Source organism: Rhinoderma darwinii, chromosome 7 (assembly GCF_050947455.1).
Source record: "Rhinoderma darwinii isolate aRhiDar2 chromosome 7, aRhiDar2.hap1, whole genome shotgun sequence".
NCBI classification, from domain to species: domain Eukaryota; kingdom Metazoa; phylum Chordata; class Amphibia; order Anura; family Rhinodermatidae; genus Rhinoderma; species Rhinoderma darwinii.
The window spans coordinates 34,730,981-34,748,805 of record NC_134693.1 but is presented as its reverse complement, the minus strand read 5'-3'; the positions used below and the strand labels follow the sequence as shown (position 1 = coordinate 34,748,805).

The following is a 17,825-nucleotide window of genomic DNA, read 5'->3' as shown; positions in this document are numbered from 1 at the left end:
AAAGCTGGGGAGGCGCCAAACGAAGACTTTGCCCCGGGTGCTGGAGAACTTGGCTACTCCTCTGTCTAAACCAACGATAATACAACCGTTCATGTAAAATCGAGCCTATTCATTATTCCAACTGCGGATATGAAGAGTAGCAATGGAGAATTTATGCTTCTTAGAGGACTTCTTATTCTTGGGCAGATCTTCTGCCATGTCTGGACTTCTCCATTCCAACTCGCTGTTGTGGGAGAAAGTGAGAACCATATTTATTAGATTTATACACACTTTTCCAGCTCCACCGGTTACATTCATATTGCAAACCTCATAGTTGTGATTACAGTATGACTTACATGTGGGTGGAGGATGTTTAATACAATGATTACCTCAGATGGAAGCAAATTGCTTGGGAAGAATGCACTGTGTAAAATGGTATTCCCACGTTGCACATTACCCTAGACACACACTCTACAGAGAAAATTGAAATCCTTGAGAATTTCATGCCATCAGGAGCGATCAACATCAATATGTAATTGGGTAATGCATATACATTTGAAGGCCATATTTGCATGAAGATGGGCACTTACGTCAGTGTTTTGTACCAAGATGCGTTTTGTGATCTAAGTATACATGGCCCCGTGCACACTACCATGCCCGTAATCATGGTTCGTGATTGCGGGGACGGCCGGCCGTGGACAGTCACCCACATTTGCGGGTCGTGCTTCCATTATAAAGTATGTCCTATTCTTTTTTTTTTTTTTTATGGATGCTTTCTACGGCCTGGACATCTTTCCATAAATATACAGAAAGGTGTCCATGGGCCATAGAAGCGAATGGAACCGTATTTTGATCCGCAATTACGGTCCATAATTGCCAATCAAAATTACGGTCACGTGCACGGAGCCTAATAATGAGAAAACATCAACTGTATTATGCAGACAAAATTTTCCACACACACAGCAAATTAGAAGGCCTGGGCCTATTTTGTACTTTCAGAAAAGTGTCTGCCACACTAGCAATTAACATTAACTTTAGTTTCCTGAGAAATTCTTTTTATAAGATGACTGGTGGGTCATGTGAAGATCTTTGTACTTTGCGGTGGTAATAGACATAGGACTGTAATAAGAATAAGTCTGGTTGACATATTAACCTAACACATAGCATATGGATAAGTATTTATCTGCAAGCTATAATATAATAAGTATCAGTAGGCCCTTAGGCTGGGTTCCCATACAGAGTAAACACTGCAGAATTTCCACAACAAAATTCTGTGCCGAAGTTCCGCAGCAGTTGCAGCAAAGTGGATGAGATTTTGCAAATTGCTGAAAGTTGTGCAGAACGTGTTCTACGGTGTAACGTTTTAATCCTCTGCATAGTCTGTGCGGAGATGCTACGTGTTTCACCATAGGCTTCAATTGGAAGCAAATTCTACACAAAAAATTGCAAGTTGAGTAGTGTTGGGGTTTGTACCGCGATTCCGCAGCAAAATCACAGTGAAAACCACAGAAAATCTCGCAGGTGCACATAAAGTTTGCTATAATCAATCAATCACTAAATTTTCAGGTTAAACTACTCCAGAAAGTTTGCAGCTTATCCTGTTTGTGGGAAGATACCTTTTAGGGGGTGTTCACACTGAGTTTTTTTGATGCGGAAACCACGCTAAAAAAAAAAAAAAAAGTCCAAAAAACGCCTCCCATTGATTTCAACCGCTCGAGGGAAGAAGCAGTGGCATGCCCTATCTTCGGGCGTTTCCATCTCTGACCTCCCATTGACATCAATGGGAGGCAGAGAAAGCGTTTATTGCCCGCGGCGCTCACCCGCCACGGCCGAAAAAAAACGCAACAAACAGTGTGCAGGTAGGTCAAAATCTGCCTCAAAATTCCAGATTAATTTTGAGGCAGATTTTTCTGCCTGCAAAAAACTCTGTGTGATCAGGGCCTTAGTTTGGGTTCCCACAGTGCAGAATTTGCATGTGTTGACACAGGTCTGTCTCCATAATAGCGCTCGCTCGTGCACTGTGTCGAAGCAAAAAAACGCTAGAATGAAAAGAAGAACTTCGGCCGGCCAGAGGTAGGGGGAATAGGGACCAATGCGTTCCGTTTTTTAACAGAATGCACATTAGGAAGTTTATTTAATTTTGACATAGTGTATTAGTACAAAAATGTTGTATCCCTGGAAAACCCCTTTAAGCTGGTCATGCTTGGTGCGATATTTGGGGCAATAAATGTGTGGAAAAAGATGGACTAAAATAAAGACTGCATAAATGCCCCCTAAGGGTATGTTCACACGCACTGTTTTCAGACGTAATTCTGGTGTTTTACGCTATTGAATTATGTCTGAAAAATGGCTCCATTGCATCTACAAACATCTGCCCATTGCTTTCAATGGGTTTTACGATGTTCTGTTCCCACGAGGTGTTATTTTATGCGTCACTGTCAAAAGGCGGCGCGTAAAAAGGCGCCCGCGTCAAAGAAGTGCAGCTCATTTCTTGGGACGTTTATGGAGCTGTTTTTCATTGACTCCATTGAAAAACAGCTCCAATAAGGTCCGTAAAATACGCTGCAAAAAACGCGACTTGTTAAAAAACATCTGGAAATCAGGAGCGGTTTTCAGGCGAAAACAGCTCCGTATTTTCAGACGTATTTTGCTATTGCTTGTGGACATACCCTTATACTTGTAAGTTATATTCAAACATTGCGTGCCGAGGATTGTGTCCAGAGAGCTGCATACAAAGTGTTATTAGGCGTTACAGTGCAAGGATATAAGGAAAATGTGTCCAGGGTAAATCACTTGTCACCAGTCCTTGACCCACTTTTTAATACCGTTACTTTGTCAATGAGCCAGGGGCACTTGTATGTATCAGTTTCTCTTAAGTACTCCGTGCTTGTGTCTTCATTATTTAGTAGCTCTATCGTTCTAGGCCAGAAGCCATTAACTTGCACATGGTGTTTGCCACCTTGTACTGACAGTAAACAAGACGTTCAGAGCCCTGTAGATATTCCTGCGATTCATCACCAGTGTCATGTTATAGGGTTGCATCTGAGATAATGTTGCATACACGACACCAGTATAACAATGGGTAGAGCGAGCGTGATCCCCATATCTGGGAGTTGTGGCTATTTAGTTATAGGAAAATAAAGTAATTGGTGTCACTTTTCACTAAGGCCGGTCATAAATGTAACAATTTGTCATATCAGCACAATGAGATACCATCACTTGTAGTCCTTACAATTGCTAGCAATGGGGCAGATTAACGAATACTGACTCAAAGGGGTTGTCTTGTTTCAGCAATAAATGTTTTTTTTTTTTATAATTAAAAGTATATAAAACTTCCGTATTCCTCATGATTTTCAAGATCTCTGCTTGTTGTTGTTCAGTAAGAACATTCATTGTTTACTTCCAGTGGATACAATTCTGTCCATGGTCATGTGATGGACACAGGCGCTTGGATCGTTAGAAGACACAGCTCTGATACACATACTGTAACTGTGTCCAACACATGACCATGCGCAGAACTTTATCAACTGGAAGCAAATATTAACAAATAACAAGCAGAGATCTTAAAAAAAAAAAAAAAGTGAGGAATTCATACTGTAAAAGTAATGCAATTTTCTAATATATTTTGTTATATAAAATTATTATTTTGCTGAAACCAGACGACCCATTTAAATAAAGACTGCTCAGAAAAAGACCAGATGCGCTAAATTTATCACAGTGGCCCTTTGCTGGATGATAAATTTGGCGTACCATTAGATGTTTCTATCTAACTTTATACCACCTTAGTTGGCTTATTTTAGGACACTTTTAGTGTCAAAATTTTGGCGCATCTTAAGCTACGATCATACCCCGCAAAGCCACACCCTTTTTTCTGATGAGTCCCGAGATGCAAACATCTGTTCTTGTAACTTCGGCCAGCTGTAATTCTGGCGCAACACCAATAGTAAATCTGCCCAATGTGTTTTGGAAATGTTGGAAATTTGTTCCTTATTCAGATCCTGTATTTGGCAATCTTATGAGTCATGGAAGTTTATTGTTGCAATTAATTGTTTAATTTACTAGACAAATAGATAATTTGTAACTATTGTGCAAACCGGAGAGACAGTCTGAATAAATCTCCATTAAGCGCAGGTGTTTAATATCCCCATCAGAACTCTATCTGTGAAAATGACTAAGTCATTGGCCATCACACCTGTGCTCATATGAAGCTGGGAAAGTCTGAGTGAGATGTTAAAGTATGAATGTCTCATGCCTATTCCGCCCAAACACACTGTACACAGAATGAGTTACCATGGAATTGTCTTATGGTCGATTCCAGCAAACTACACCCGTGTGTCTAACTCTCTGCTTTTACATCACTCGTTCTTGAGGGTGAGACTGGAAAATTGGCCTGTTGGCTTTGGCACTCCGTACAGCAGCTGCGTTACCAACATAAACTTGAATTACCAGTTACTCGTTCCTAGATACCCACTGTTTAGTCAGATGGCTTCTTCATCTATATTTAACCCCTTTCCTAACCTAAATGTCAATTTTGCAGGAACCAAGTTTAACAGCTGAGCTTCACATATGTTTTTTGGTGGGGGGTGGCTCGAGTACCTGTTCTGCACAGAATTGGCATAAGAGAAGTAGCTTCAAGCTCCTTGCTCCTATGCAAAATCTACAACACATGCCCTTTATAGTACCGATGACCCTTAATGTAGCAAAGGGTACTTTGGACCACCTCAGGAATTAAAGCCCCAGTGTTACTACAAGTAGTAGTATCTTTCTTCACGTTGAGGGTATGTTCACACGCACTGTTTTCAGACGTAATTTGGGCGTCTTACGCCTCGAATTACGCATGAAAAAACTGCTCCATTATGCCTACAAACATCTGCCCATTGCTTTCAGTGGGTTTTACGATGTTCTGTTCCCACGAGGTGTAATTTTACGTGTCGCTGTCAAGACGTCTCGTAAAAAGACGCCCGCTTCAAAGAAGTGCATGTCCATTCTTGGGACGTATTTGGAGCCGTTTTTCATGGACACCATTGAAAAAGAGTTCCAATAATGTCCGTTAAATACGCCAAGGAAAAATGCGAGTAGTTACAAAAACGTCTGAAAATCAGGAGCTGTTTTCGCCTGAAAACAGCTCCGTAATTTCAGACGTATTTTGTTAAGCTGTGTGAACATACCCTGAGGCTTATAGCTCATATGTGTAAACAATAGGGGTTTAAAGGCTATGTACACCGTTTTGAACATATTTTTTTATTTGTAATCAGGGTGTTTTGTGCAACTTACTAAACACTTTTTATTAAAAATATATTCAATCCACGGGACTGACTGATTCAGCGTCAGCAGATCCTGCGTGACTATGACACGCAGGACCTGCTGCATGTCCGAGACTTAGATGTGATCGATTACAGGTGGATCCTGTGTGTCAGAGACGCAGGACCCGCTTTCACTGAACACGTCAGTCCTGCAGACCTGACGGATTCAGGTCTTATTGCATGATACAGCTCCTCTGTATACAGAATAAAAAGCAGCTGTATCTCCAAAAAGTAAAAATAATTTTTACTAAAGAGTACTTTGAAAGTTGCACCAATCACACTGATATTTTTAGTTAAAAAAAAAAAATTCAAAGGTGTGTGTGTGTGTGTGTGTGTATATAGTGTTTAAGTCCAAAAAGAGGTCTTAAAAGCTGTATACATTTTACAAACGTATTTTTTTATTTATCCAATACATCTAAAATGACATTGAATGACAACAGCTGACAGACAGATCTCCTCACAATGTTCCTCCTACATGTCCTTTTCAGCTGGATACCGGGCACAGTATATCGCTTTTCCAAACTCTGTTTCTGGGAGCTCTTGGACCCACTCTTCTAACCATCTATTGGCATCTTTTTATTTGTGCTGTGCAATTTTACATATTTAGCTGAATCCATACCCATGTAAGCACGTGTTTATAGTTTAGACATTTGTTGGTATTTTTGTTTTCATCCCTATACGGGAATTATATGGAGTTATGGAAGAATGCTCCTGATGGTTGCATATTCACGTACCTTATTTTATCAGATTATTTTTTATTGTTATATTTGTCAAACTCTCTTTATTTTAACAATTCAAAGAGCGCTTTCATTTGTTTGAAAATTAAAATCTGTGGTTTTATCTTTTATTTTTCCAGGATAAGAGAAAACTACAGGAAGAAATTGCTCAAAGGCGACTTAAAATTGAGGAGGAGAAATTAAAATTTCATCATTTACAGGTACGATAAACTAGAGCGAATCGATTTCTATATACCTTTTCAAGTTATCCTCCAGCTTAAGCCACTGTGATAAATTTTGGCGCATCTGGTCTATTTCTGAGTAGTCTTTATTTAAATGGGTCGTCCGGTTTCTGCAAAATGTTATTTTTTATATAACTAAAAGTAACTAGCTGTGTGAGAGATCGCACAGTCTGGTCCTCCTCTGCCGAGAGCTGGTGAGTGAGTGCGCGCACAGCTCAGAGCTGCACGTGCACACGGTCTCCTCTCTCCAGCTCTTGCTGTGGCACTCAAAGAACACATTTGAATATTGATTTTTTTTCAAAATTACTTTATTCCAAATATTTTTTTTTTATTTTTAAGACGTTTCCGCCTAACCAAGACGCCATTACATCAATATCCTATTGATTCTATCACCGCGATTACGATAAAGGCCTTGGTTAGGCCGAAATGTCTTTAAAAAAAATAGCTTTTTTCGATAAAAATCCAATATTTGGAATAAAGTAATTTTGAAAAATCCGTATTCAAATGTGTTCTTGGAGTGCTCAAGGTTTTTCTATGGACTTATAGTGTGGGTTTCCAAACCCGAACCTGTACAGCACCATCACATCTCACCTCGGAGTGAATCCTTACATATCTTGTTTAGACTTGCTGTAGCACTGTCCGTAGCTGATTGGAGAGTGTCACAGCGATGTTACACACCCCCTTGCAATTACACGCCCCATTGGCAGCTCAGGGGGTTATTTAAATATTGGGTGCCAAATATAACGGCGCCAAAATCTAAATATCGGAGGAGGGTAGGAAAAATATGTAAGGTGCCCCAGGGTTTGTGCAGCCCTGCCTATTACATGCTGCATGTGTATGGGCAGGTAAAAGGTTCTCTTTAAAGAGGCTCTGTCACCAGATTTTGCAACCCTTATCTGCTATTACAGCAGATAGGCGCTGCAATCTAGATTACAGTAACGTTTTTATTTTTAAAAAACGAGCATTTTTGGCCAAGTTATGACCATTTTTGTATTTATGCAAATGAGGCTTGCAAAAGTCCAAGTGGGTGTGTTTAAAAGTAAAAGTCCAAGTGGGTGTGTATTGTGTATGTACATCGGGGCGTTTTTACTACTTTTACTAGCTGGGCGTTCTGACGAGAAGTATCATCCACTTCTCTTCAGAACGCCCAGCTTCTGGCAGTGCAGATCTGTGACGTCACTCACAGGTCCTGCATCGTGTCTGCCACATCGGCACCAGAGGCTACAGTTGATTCTGCAGCAGCATCAGCATTTGTAGGTAAGTAGCTACATCGACTTACCTGCAAACACCGAAGCTGCTGCAGAATCAACTGTAGCCTCTGGTGCCGATGTGGCCGACACGATGAAAATGTGAAAAAAAAAAAAAAAGGCATTACAGTAGAAATGTTAAGACTGATTTCCTAAAGTTTTCCTTTTGTTCAGACATTTGCACAGCTGTCAAGTGCAGAATAAGAGTAACACCTACAAGACTGATGCATAACCACGTACAGATTTTTTTCTAGCTAAAGTTATAGGGTTGAATCATGGAAAGCTGCAGGGGAAATGTAATATTACGTGGCGACTGTTCAAATAAATGGTTGTACATGAATGGACCTGTTCTGCCACAACGTGATCCTCCTATAAAGGAATCTGTTCAGTTATGACTGTTTTTCCTTCTAAATTATTGCCTCATTTTCGATGACCTGTCATTTTTCACTATACAAGTTGTTTTTTTTTTGTTTTGTTTTTTATTATATAATATTAACTGAGAACTTCCTTGTATGAGATCTGATCTTTGATCCCTGGTAAATAGCACGATTCCCCTTTAAGATTAGAATGCTATCCACATTCCTCTGAGCTCTTTACAAATATAGATTACAGAACTTTGGAATCTTTACAGAAGATTATATTACTGTACAGACTTAAGAAGACAGATTTGATTTATTCTATTCAGTAGAACATTGTGAACAAAAGAGCGCATACCATGTACCCTACTGTGACAATAAATATTCCGCAAGAACAGAAAGACATTCTTTCTATGAGAAATGTGTTTTCTCTGAAGCACGTGAATTTGGTAAACATAATGTGATGACATTTCATTCCAAAGAACAATGCCTTATTCCTTAGCCAAGCACAGCTGAGTTATGAGTTATGGCCAATATTCTGCCATAGCCCCCCCCCCCCCTCAATTTTCTATATTATGTTATTCACATCTACAGCTCCTTTTTTTTCTATGGATGTCAAACACTGGTGTGGTCGAGGTGTCTCTTTTTGGTTTGGCTTTTCAAATCCAATATTCCGTGAAATCATGTATGTCATTATATATGCTATTTATGCCGTGCTGAACATGGTTTTAAATATTTCTAGAAAAAAGCCCTGCGAGAAAAATGGTTGCTGGATGGACTAAATACAATGACTCCTGCGGAACAAGAGGAGACGATAAAACAAAACCAAGAAGACCAACAGCAGATCAAACTTCTGCAACTTAACATTGGAAGGTTGGTGTTTTGGGATAAATCCTCTATTATGCACTGCAATTTTCTACAATAAAATCAGTATTTTTATTTTTTTTCTAGTAAGGCTGATAATTTGTTTGAGTTATGCAATCTGTTGTAAATGTCATCATCTTAATATCTAGTGTATTGCCCACATGGTTTAAAAGAGTTATCTGGGAAGTGAATATTTTTTAGTAGGGGCTGTAAATTAAATAAAGCTAAAAAGCAACTCTTGCCTATCCTTGTCCCTAAAAAAAAAAAAAAAAAAGTATAGCCGACTATTCTTTGTTCTATCCAAGGATCTGACAGGATTTTTTTTATTTTCAAACAAGACCCTATAGGGTCCGTACAAGCAGCAATGCTGTGTGCATGGACCCTTATATAGAGGAATTATATAATGTGACTAGAGCATGCATAAATCAGTAGATTGCCATGTATAATGCAGAATATAATATCAACTACTTGGAGAGAATATAAAATGAAGGTGTGGCATAGAGCTATACTTTTTATATTTTGGAGGGTGTGCATTTAATATTTGTGCATCGTGATCACTCCCTGTAGTCTTTTATATAACTACAATGATGTAACAAATTAGGATCAGTGTGCGGACCGTATAGACATGGTAATAATATACTTTAGAGAGAGTCCTATGGGCTGAAATAATTGTATGTATATGGTAAACTTAAAGGGAAGGTGTCATGAATTTTTATTTTTTTTATCATACTGCTTTTAGTATGATCTGAACATACATTTTATTTATTTGTGTTCTTGTGTTCTACTTTTTACTTTTTTCTTACTTTTACTTCTCTATGGGGGCTGCTATTTTTTTTTTCATCTCTGTATGTGTCGATTAACGACACATACAGAGATGGAATACAGCACATACATCCCCATAGAGAATGCGAACGGGAGCCGTTCCATTCTCTGCAGCGTACGCCGTCTGTGTGGGAACGGCGCATGCGCCACTCCCACGCAGACCAAAACGAAGCTCGTTAGCAGAGCGAAAACGGCCGCCATTTTCATGTGGACCGGAAGCCGCTGCCGGACAGTAAGATGACGACTTCCGGCCATATGTTCAAGGAAGCGATGACGCAAGGAATAGGAGCGGAGGCGGCAGCAGCAGGTAATTTATGTTCGTGTGTGTGATGTGTGTATTATGTTCCTGTATGTTAGTGTTATACTGTCTGCTTAGCACTGTATCTAATCCTCCTACACTGTGCAGTTGCTCAGAAAATGGCAGCACACAGTGTATGAGGTTTGAAGATTCCAACCCCTCCTTCTCCAGGCACTAGCCAGAATAAAGGAGGGGGGATTGTGTGAGGACACTAGAGCGAGTGTTTCTACCCCAAATTTGCAGCATAAAGCAATGAGGTTGCGTTACCACATTGACCATGCTACAATTTTGGGAACTGCTCCCTCTAGTGACCAGCACAGGGAAATGTTATAAATTAGAATCTAATTTATATTTCCTGACTTGTGAAAAAATTAAAACAATGTGTAATCACTTAAATAATGTTTAACTAAAAAAAAAAAAAAAAAGTCTAGCAACACATTCCCTTTAAATAAACTTCTTGGTACAGACATTGCATTCAATGATTCAGTGACAATATAAGAATAAAAATGACAAAAATGCAAATTATCCATCTTAAGAGCCCATTTGGATAGTGAAATCTTATTTTTCACAGCTTCCCTTTACATACAGTCGTATAGCTGTGCTCTAAATAGAAGCAATTACTTAGGACAATACCTTAATTGCTAATTATGTCCTAAGTAGATTAGATTAGCTTGCGTGGTTCTACTCATCTGATTAGATTGTGCCTTTATTCTGACTGAGGTCATGCTCCCCCTGTCCTCCTAACCTCACTCTGACACTGCACTTCTGACCAAAAAAATATTGATACGCCACCTAGTGTGCACTATTATTAGTTATGTTGTAATGACCTTTTATTTATTTATTTATTTATTTATTTTTCCTATTAAAAAAACGCCAAAACGACAGACAGAAGATCAGAAATCAATGGGGTTTATCTGGCGACGGTGGTAAGGGAGTAAGGGAAGCCACGACGCAGATGTGAACCGTTTTTAGTTGCAGTAAACCGTTGCTAGCAGATATTCAGACCCCCAGCAAATGTTACCAGAACGGCAAATATTTTAGCTTTCCTTGAGACACCGCGGTTTATAGGAACTTGTATAAAATATAGTGAAGTGGAGCTCCGTCCGATTTCTAAAAAATCTAAAACCAAATAGCACACCATGTTATTTAGTCTGGCAAAGTTATGGAAACCCAACGGACCCCATTCAAGTCCAAGGATTCCATTGGGCGCCATTGGTGTAAGTCATTTAATGGATCCAGCACTTCTGTTGTTTTAATTTTTCTGTTCCTATGACCGAACAGAAAGTTGGAAATAATGACACCGTTTTGAACAGAGCCCTACTTGTAACGATACCACCGTTCACAAGCTGGGCCACCATCAGGAATTTCTATACGTCTCGGTGGAGCAATGTTCAGCTTTGGCAGCTGTTGGCTCTTTCCATCTCTTCTCCAAGTGGCGAGGTTAGCAAAAGACTGCTATACAGCTCCCACTGAAACTAATGGGAGCTGTATAAATCATCAATTAATGAGCGTCTGTGTGGCTGCTTCTCCCAGTGGTGGGCTGCCCCCTATTTGGCTGGGCCCCTCACAGGACTACATCCTGTCCTACACTGATGGAGGCCTGTCTACTAGCTATACTTTATGGCACCCCACAATGCGCTATTTTTCATAACCCGTACGCTAACCGTTAAAAGTTTGAGATTAATATTCAATAAGCTCTTTTTATTTAGTCCTAATCAAAATGTTTGTGTCTCTGGCCAGCTTTACTTTTGCTTGCTGTCCATGTCTTCACTAAACTTGCCTAATGTGGGAACGATTACAAATAAGTAATTTTATCATAAATTCCTTGACTTGTCGTCTTCAGTCATTTTTGTTTAGGAAAAGTGTGGGGACAAGCAATATGGCAGCATTTACAGCTTCCACAGGAGTTATGCAGTGACATTGTAGAATGAGAGAGATTAACGCATCATTAAACCGAATTTGCTATTCAGGAATCTTAAGGTGACAGTCCCTTTAGAAGGTGGAATGGCGGCCATGTTCATAATTGCCCACCATTGCCAGATACTGAAATAACTAAGCAAAGGAGGAAAATAATCCGAAGGTTAGAAAAAGGATTATTTTTTATATTTTTTTATATAAAGATACAGCTCATGTACGAGTGGTGCTGTTTCTGGAAAAAATAGCAGACCCTTTTATCTAACAACTTCCTTTAGCATTGTGACATAAAAGATCAGCTTAATAACCTTTTATTTTATGGTGATTCTTGTATTTTGGGTTAATACTCTCTAAAATAACACCGGGCTACCATGTTTTGCCTGTGTGTAGATCTGAGATGTCACCACAATTTCAGCACATTGATTACAACAGAGCAGGCGGGAAAGTGCAGTGACCTTTTCAGCTTCCATGATACTTGCCATTTTTCAGTTTTATCTTACAATCTCACTGGCTTATTTAGTGTCAGAGTACAAATTGTTTATTTGATAAAGTACGATTGGCTTCCAGGGAAGGAACTTGCAAATACGATGAGGAAAGATTCACCAGGGAAGATACTATGCTGCATGGTGGTAGTGTTTTCCGAAGGAAAATTTCTGCTTTCCAAATAATTATGCAAAAACGGCACCTTGATGAAAGAAGAACACGTGGCAAAGTTATTTAAATTACCAGTCGGGCAAAAGATACATAAAATGTCCTAGTCAATGTAACTCACTAAAGTTCTTAAAAAAAATAAATAAAAAGGGAAAGATTATGTCAACTGTAAATCTTCCTAAAGCAGGTTACCCTTAAAGGGAATGTGTTGCCAGCAAAACATGTTTTTTTTTTAAATTAAACATTTAGTGTGTAGGTGATTAAACATTGTTCAAATTTTTTTTATTTTTTTCACGAGTCAGGAAATATTATAAATTAGATTCTAATTTATATTTCCCAGTGCTGGTCACTAGATAGAGCTATTCCCAAAATTGCAGCATTGCATGTGGTAAAGCAACCACATTGCTTTTTGCTGCAAAATTGGGAAAAAAGCACTCGCTCTAGTGAGCTCTGAGAATCCCCCCCTCCTTTATCCTGGCTAGTGTCGGGATAAACGAGGGGATTGAACGGTCTAACCTCCTACACTGTGTGTCGCCATTTTTTGAGCTAACACACAGTGTAGTAGGTTTACATATAGTAGTAAACACACACAAACACGAACATACATAGAAATCTCTTACCTGCTCCTGCCGCCGCGGCTCCCTCCGGCCCGTCCGCTCCGTGTGCTGCCGCTGGTCCAAGTGCACAAGTCCGGAAGCCACGACCGGAAGTAGTAATCTTACTGTCCGGCCGCGACTTCCGGTCCACAGGAAAATGGCGCCGGACGGCGCGCATTTCTAATTGGACTGTGTGGGAGCGGCGCATGCGCCGTTCCCACACAGACGGCGTACACAGAAGTGGATGGGACGGGCCCCGTTCGCAGTCCCTATGGGACTGTGGCTGCCGTATTCCATGTCTGTATGTGTCGTTAATCGACACATACAGAAATGGAAAAAAAAATGGCAGCCCCCATAGGGAAGAAAAAGTGAAAAAATAGAAGAAAGAAACACACAAACACACAAATTAATCCAAACGTTTTTAATAAAACTGACATGAAAATTTTTTTTGTGGTGACACTGTACCTTTAAAGAATGTGATTCTGCAGTGATAAAATGACGGCATGCCTCACTGAAAGCCATATATCTGTCCAAGTCCACCCCTAAAAGCATTGTGTACAATACTTCTAGGGGAAAACTTGGCATGAGATACGGCACCCTCATAAAACTGCACACAGCATATTTCGGGTTGCATAGTGCATTAGACCTTTACACTGCAAAACAGAGGTCCCCAATCTGTGACACCCCCCCCCCCAAGCTGTTGTGAAACTAGAACTCCCTGCATTGTAGTTTAGCAACCGCTTGAGAGACACAGGTTGACTACTGCTATAAGGCATGACGATGACAGCATCTGGCTATGGCATTCTACAGAATGGCTTGAAAAGGTAGGGTTTAAAGAGGATCTATCACTAGTTTATTAATGCCCTATCTCCTAACTAATCTAATAGGCGCTATGATGATGACCCCTACAGTGGGACCTTTTTTTTAAGAAAAAATAAGTAAAAATGTTTATTTGCAAAGTTATGAGCATTTTTCAAGATATGCTAATTTGGCTCTAATCGCCAAATGGGTGGCGATTTTCTTTCTTTTAACTCTGGGCGGTGTAATGTTTTCTGTATGACGCTGTCCAATCAGCATACAGCTTCTCCCCCTTCCCTGCCCAGCAACACAGTGTGATCATATAGTATACAGCTTCCATTCCCGACTGTGTTTTCAACTGGTGAGATCTCTAGTTCTTTCACAGCTCGAACTGCAATCCTGGTGTCATTAGAATCTTTCATATGACACCAGAACCGCTGCTCTACGTGGTCCACAGCCCGAGATATGGTGTTTTGAAGTGATTCCCTCTTTCCTCCAGCCTCAGTCTCTCACACTGTGTGAAGCAGCTTCATGTAGATAGGACAGCGTCAGAGGCTGTGAGGTGGCTCCACCTCAGGAGAATCGCTGGTGATGGCTCACAGTTGTCTAATAAAGGCTAATTTTACATATTTAGAAAAAAGCTCATAACTTTTAAAATAAACATTTTGGGGCACAATTTTCACTAGCATTATCAGTGTGACAGCGCCTATAAGATTAGCTAAGACATAGGGCATTACTGAATTATTGACAGATCCTCTTTAATGAATGCCATAAAATACATGGAAATCCCTGGAGTAAAACCTGCTGCAGTCTACAAGTAAACTGCGACTTGGGAGATGATTTATTTTCCTAAAAGACAGGATTCTATACATAAAGGGATGCTATACAGGAATACAAAGCGGTAAAGTCAAGACTCTCCTCAACCTAAAATAGAATTTCTATTTGGCCTTAAAGAGGCTCTGTCACCACATTATATCTCCTACATAATGTGATCGGCGCAGTAATGTAGATAAGTGTTTTTTTATTTTGAAAAACTATAAATTTTGAGCAAGTTATGCACAATTTTAAGTTTATGCTAATTCATTTCTTAATAGACAACTGGGCCTGTTTTTTATTTTTTACCAACTGGGCGTTGTAAAGAGAAGTGTATGACGCTGACCAATTAGCGTCATACACTTCTCCCCATTCATTTTTAGCAGTACTCACAACACCGCGTGATCTCGCGAGATCACGCTGTGCAGTCACATACTCCCATATTAACTTTACCGAAGTGTCTTGGGAGTGAGTAGACATCCCCTCCAGCCAGGACGCAATGTCTATTTACAATCCCGACACGTTTGTAAAGTTTCTGTGAATGACAGGACACGTGATCTCGCAAAATCACGCTGTGTTGTGAGTATTGCTAAAAATGAATGGAGAGAAGTGTATGACACTGATTTGTTACTGATTGGTCAGCCGACACTTTTCTCTTTACAACGCCCAGTTGGTAAAAAAGTAAAAACACGCCCAGTTTTCTATTAAGAAACTAATTTGCAATAAATCTAAAATTGCTCATAACTTGCTCAAAATTTATGATTTTTAAAAATAAAAAAACATATCTACATTACAGCACTGATCAGATTATGTAGGAGATGGGGCACTTTCAATGTGGTGACAGAGCCTCTTTAATAAAGAGGTGGTCCTCGGCTGCTTGACATGGTATGAAGTGCTTTGCAATTAAAATAAAATTACCATTAGTAGTAATATATATGGATCACATGGTAAATTGTATTTATTTATTTTTTGTTTATCATTGATAGAAAAAGATTAATTAAATCTGCTGTGATTCAATGTTACACAAAACCTAAAACTGTCCTAGGGTGCAAATATTTTTTTAAGCTGGTCATAGACTTCATACACTCTCCAGCGTACACCATTTCCATGCCCACTTGGTTTTTACAGCGAGCAGGAAACTGTTCATATGAAAATTGTACATTTCATTTACAATGCAAATTGTCATATAATGTGATCTAACTCTTCATATCCGTTCCTTTCATAACTTAAAGGTCAGTTTCATAAAATGTTTTTTTTTGTTAATATGCAAATGTACTTTTGATTATAATAACATTTGCATTTAGAGAACTGTAATTGGGTTTGCACCAGGTCGGTTTATAGTGTACAGTATCAGTATGGACAGAAGCCAAAGGAAACAAAGTTCCCTTAGGCTGGATTCACACGACCATGTTACGTCCGTAATGGACGGAACGTATTTCGTCCGGAAGTCCCGGACCGAACACCGTGCAGGGAGCCGGGCTCCTAGCATCATAGTTATGTACGATGCTAGGAGTCCCTGCCTCTCTGTGGAACTACTGTCCCATACTGAACACATGATTACAGTACGGGACAGTTGTCCTGCAGCGAGGCAGGGACTCCTAGCATCGTACATAACTATGATGCTAGGAGCCCGGCTCCATGCACTGTGTTCGGTCCGGAACTTCCGGCCGAAATACGTTCCGTCTATTACGGACGTAACATGGTCGTGTGAATCCAGCCTTACAGTAGGTGTCGGTACTGTGCAGAACGTTATGTTATATTTTGTACACTATGGCAAGTGAAATCCTATAGCTGTAGATGTATAGCATGCATTTATGTAGTCATAATAATATTATTGGAAAATAAATATAAAGCCCGTTTGTTTGCTACACTATCTTCGCTGAACAATCCCACTCATTAGACCTATAGCATATAACTTAGGCCTCGTTCACATCTACGTCAGGCTTCCGTTCACAGGTTCGGTTAGACCTTTCCGTCAGGGGAAGCCATAATTTAAAACCATAGCTTCCGTTTGCATTACCACTGATTTCAATAGTAATGCTTCTGTTGCGAATGGTTTCTGTTTGTCTCCGTTCCGCAAGGCGTCCATTTTTTTAATCAGAAACAATAGCGTAGTTGACTGCGCTATTATTTCCGCAAGAAAAGGAAACCACACGGAAACCATTTTAAACGGAAGCATTACTATTGAAATCAATGGTAATGCAAACGGAAGCTATGATTTCAGTTTGGCTTTTCATTTGTAGGTTCCCCTGACTGAAAGGTCTAACGGAACCCATGAACAGAAGCCCGATGCAGATGTGAACGAAGCCTTACAAAGCTTTCTTGTTTTTACCCTTTTCTTGCATGTTTATAACTTGAAGCTGCATTATTTCTCATGGAATCTTCACATGCTAAGGCTAGATTCACACGAGCATGTGGAAACTCGTACATGATAAATGTGATGTTTTTCACATCCGAGGTGCCGCCGTATGGGCTCCGTTTTCACGGATCCACATAGACTTGAGTCTATGGAGGGACCCGTGAAAATGTAACAGAACAGGACTTGTTCTATCTTTCAACGGACCCTTCACATGATTTTGGTTACTAATACTATTAATTCCTGATGAAGAGTGGGATATGTAGGCACGCAACTATCACAGATTTTTCTTATAAGGATAACTCTTCCATAATCTCGTGATTTAATAGGCTAATTGCTTTTGTACCTTGGGCTTATTTAAAGATTAATTATTCAGTCTTCAGGATACACAAAAGGAACAACACATGTTCCTTCTATGTTGCAAGAGATGGGTGTGCCATTAAACAGTTGTAAAAATAATGAAATGAAATGTCCACCTTTTTGGATCAGTTACAAAGTATACACCGCGTTCCAAATTATTATGCAAATGTTATTTTTCGCTGATTTTCCTAAATAGTCGATGCAAATGACAGTCAGTATAATCTTCAAGCCATCAACCGTTGGAGTATAATGCAAATTTTATTGAACAAATCTCCTATTAACAGATTTTTTTTTTAGAAGTAAAAAAACTCAAAATGCACTGTTTCAAATTATTATGCACAACAGAGATCAAAACATTTTAAAGGTTGTAAAGAGAACTAAAATGGTAATATGTTGAATTTGCAGCATCAGGAGGTCATATTTACAGAAATCAAAAGCTCTTTCAATCAAAAAAAGCTTAACAGGCCAAGTTACATGTTAACATAGGACCCCTTCTTTGATATCACAATT

The 17,825-nt window shown here is 39.5% G+C and overlaps 1 protein-coding gene across 1 annotated transcript in view; it reads left to right on the top strand.

Annotated features, from left to right (window-relative positions):
- The window catches only part of PALMD (palmdelphin), a 45,407-nt gene that overhangs the window by 11,259 nt on the left and 16,323 nt on the right, over window positions 1–17,825 (top strand). Inside the window, exons 2-3 of the mRNA XM_075833164.1 lie at window positions 6,139–6,219; window positions 8,586–8,716. Coding sequence (XP_075689279.1) covers window positions 6,139–6,219; window positions 8,586–8,716 — 212 coding nt within the window. The remainder of the gene's footprint in view (window positions 1–6,138; window positions 6,220–8,585; window positions 8,717–17,825) is intronic.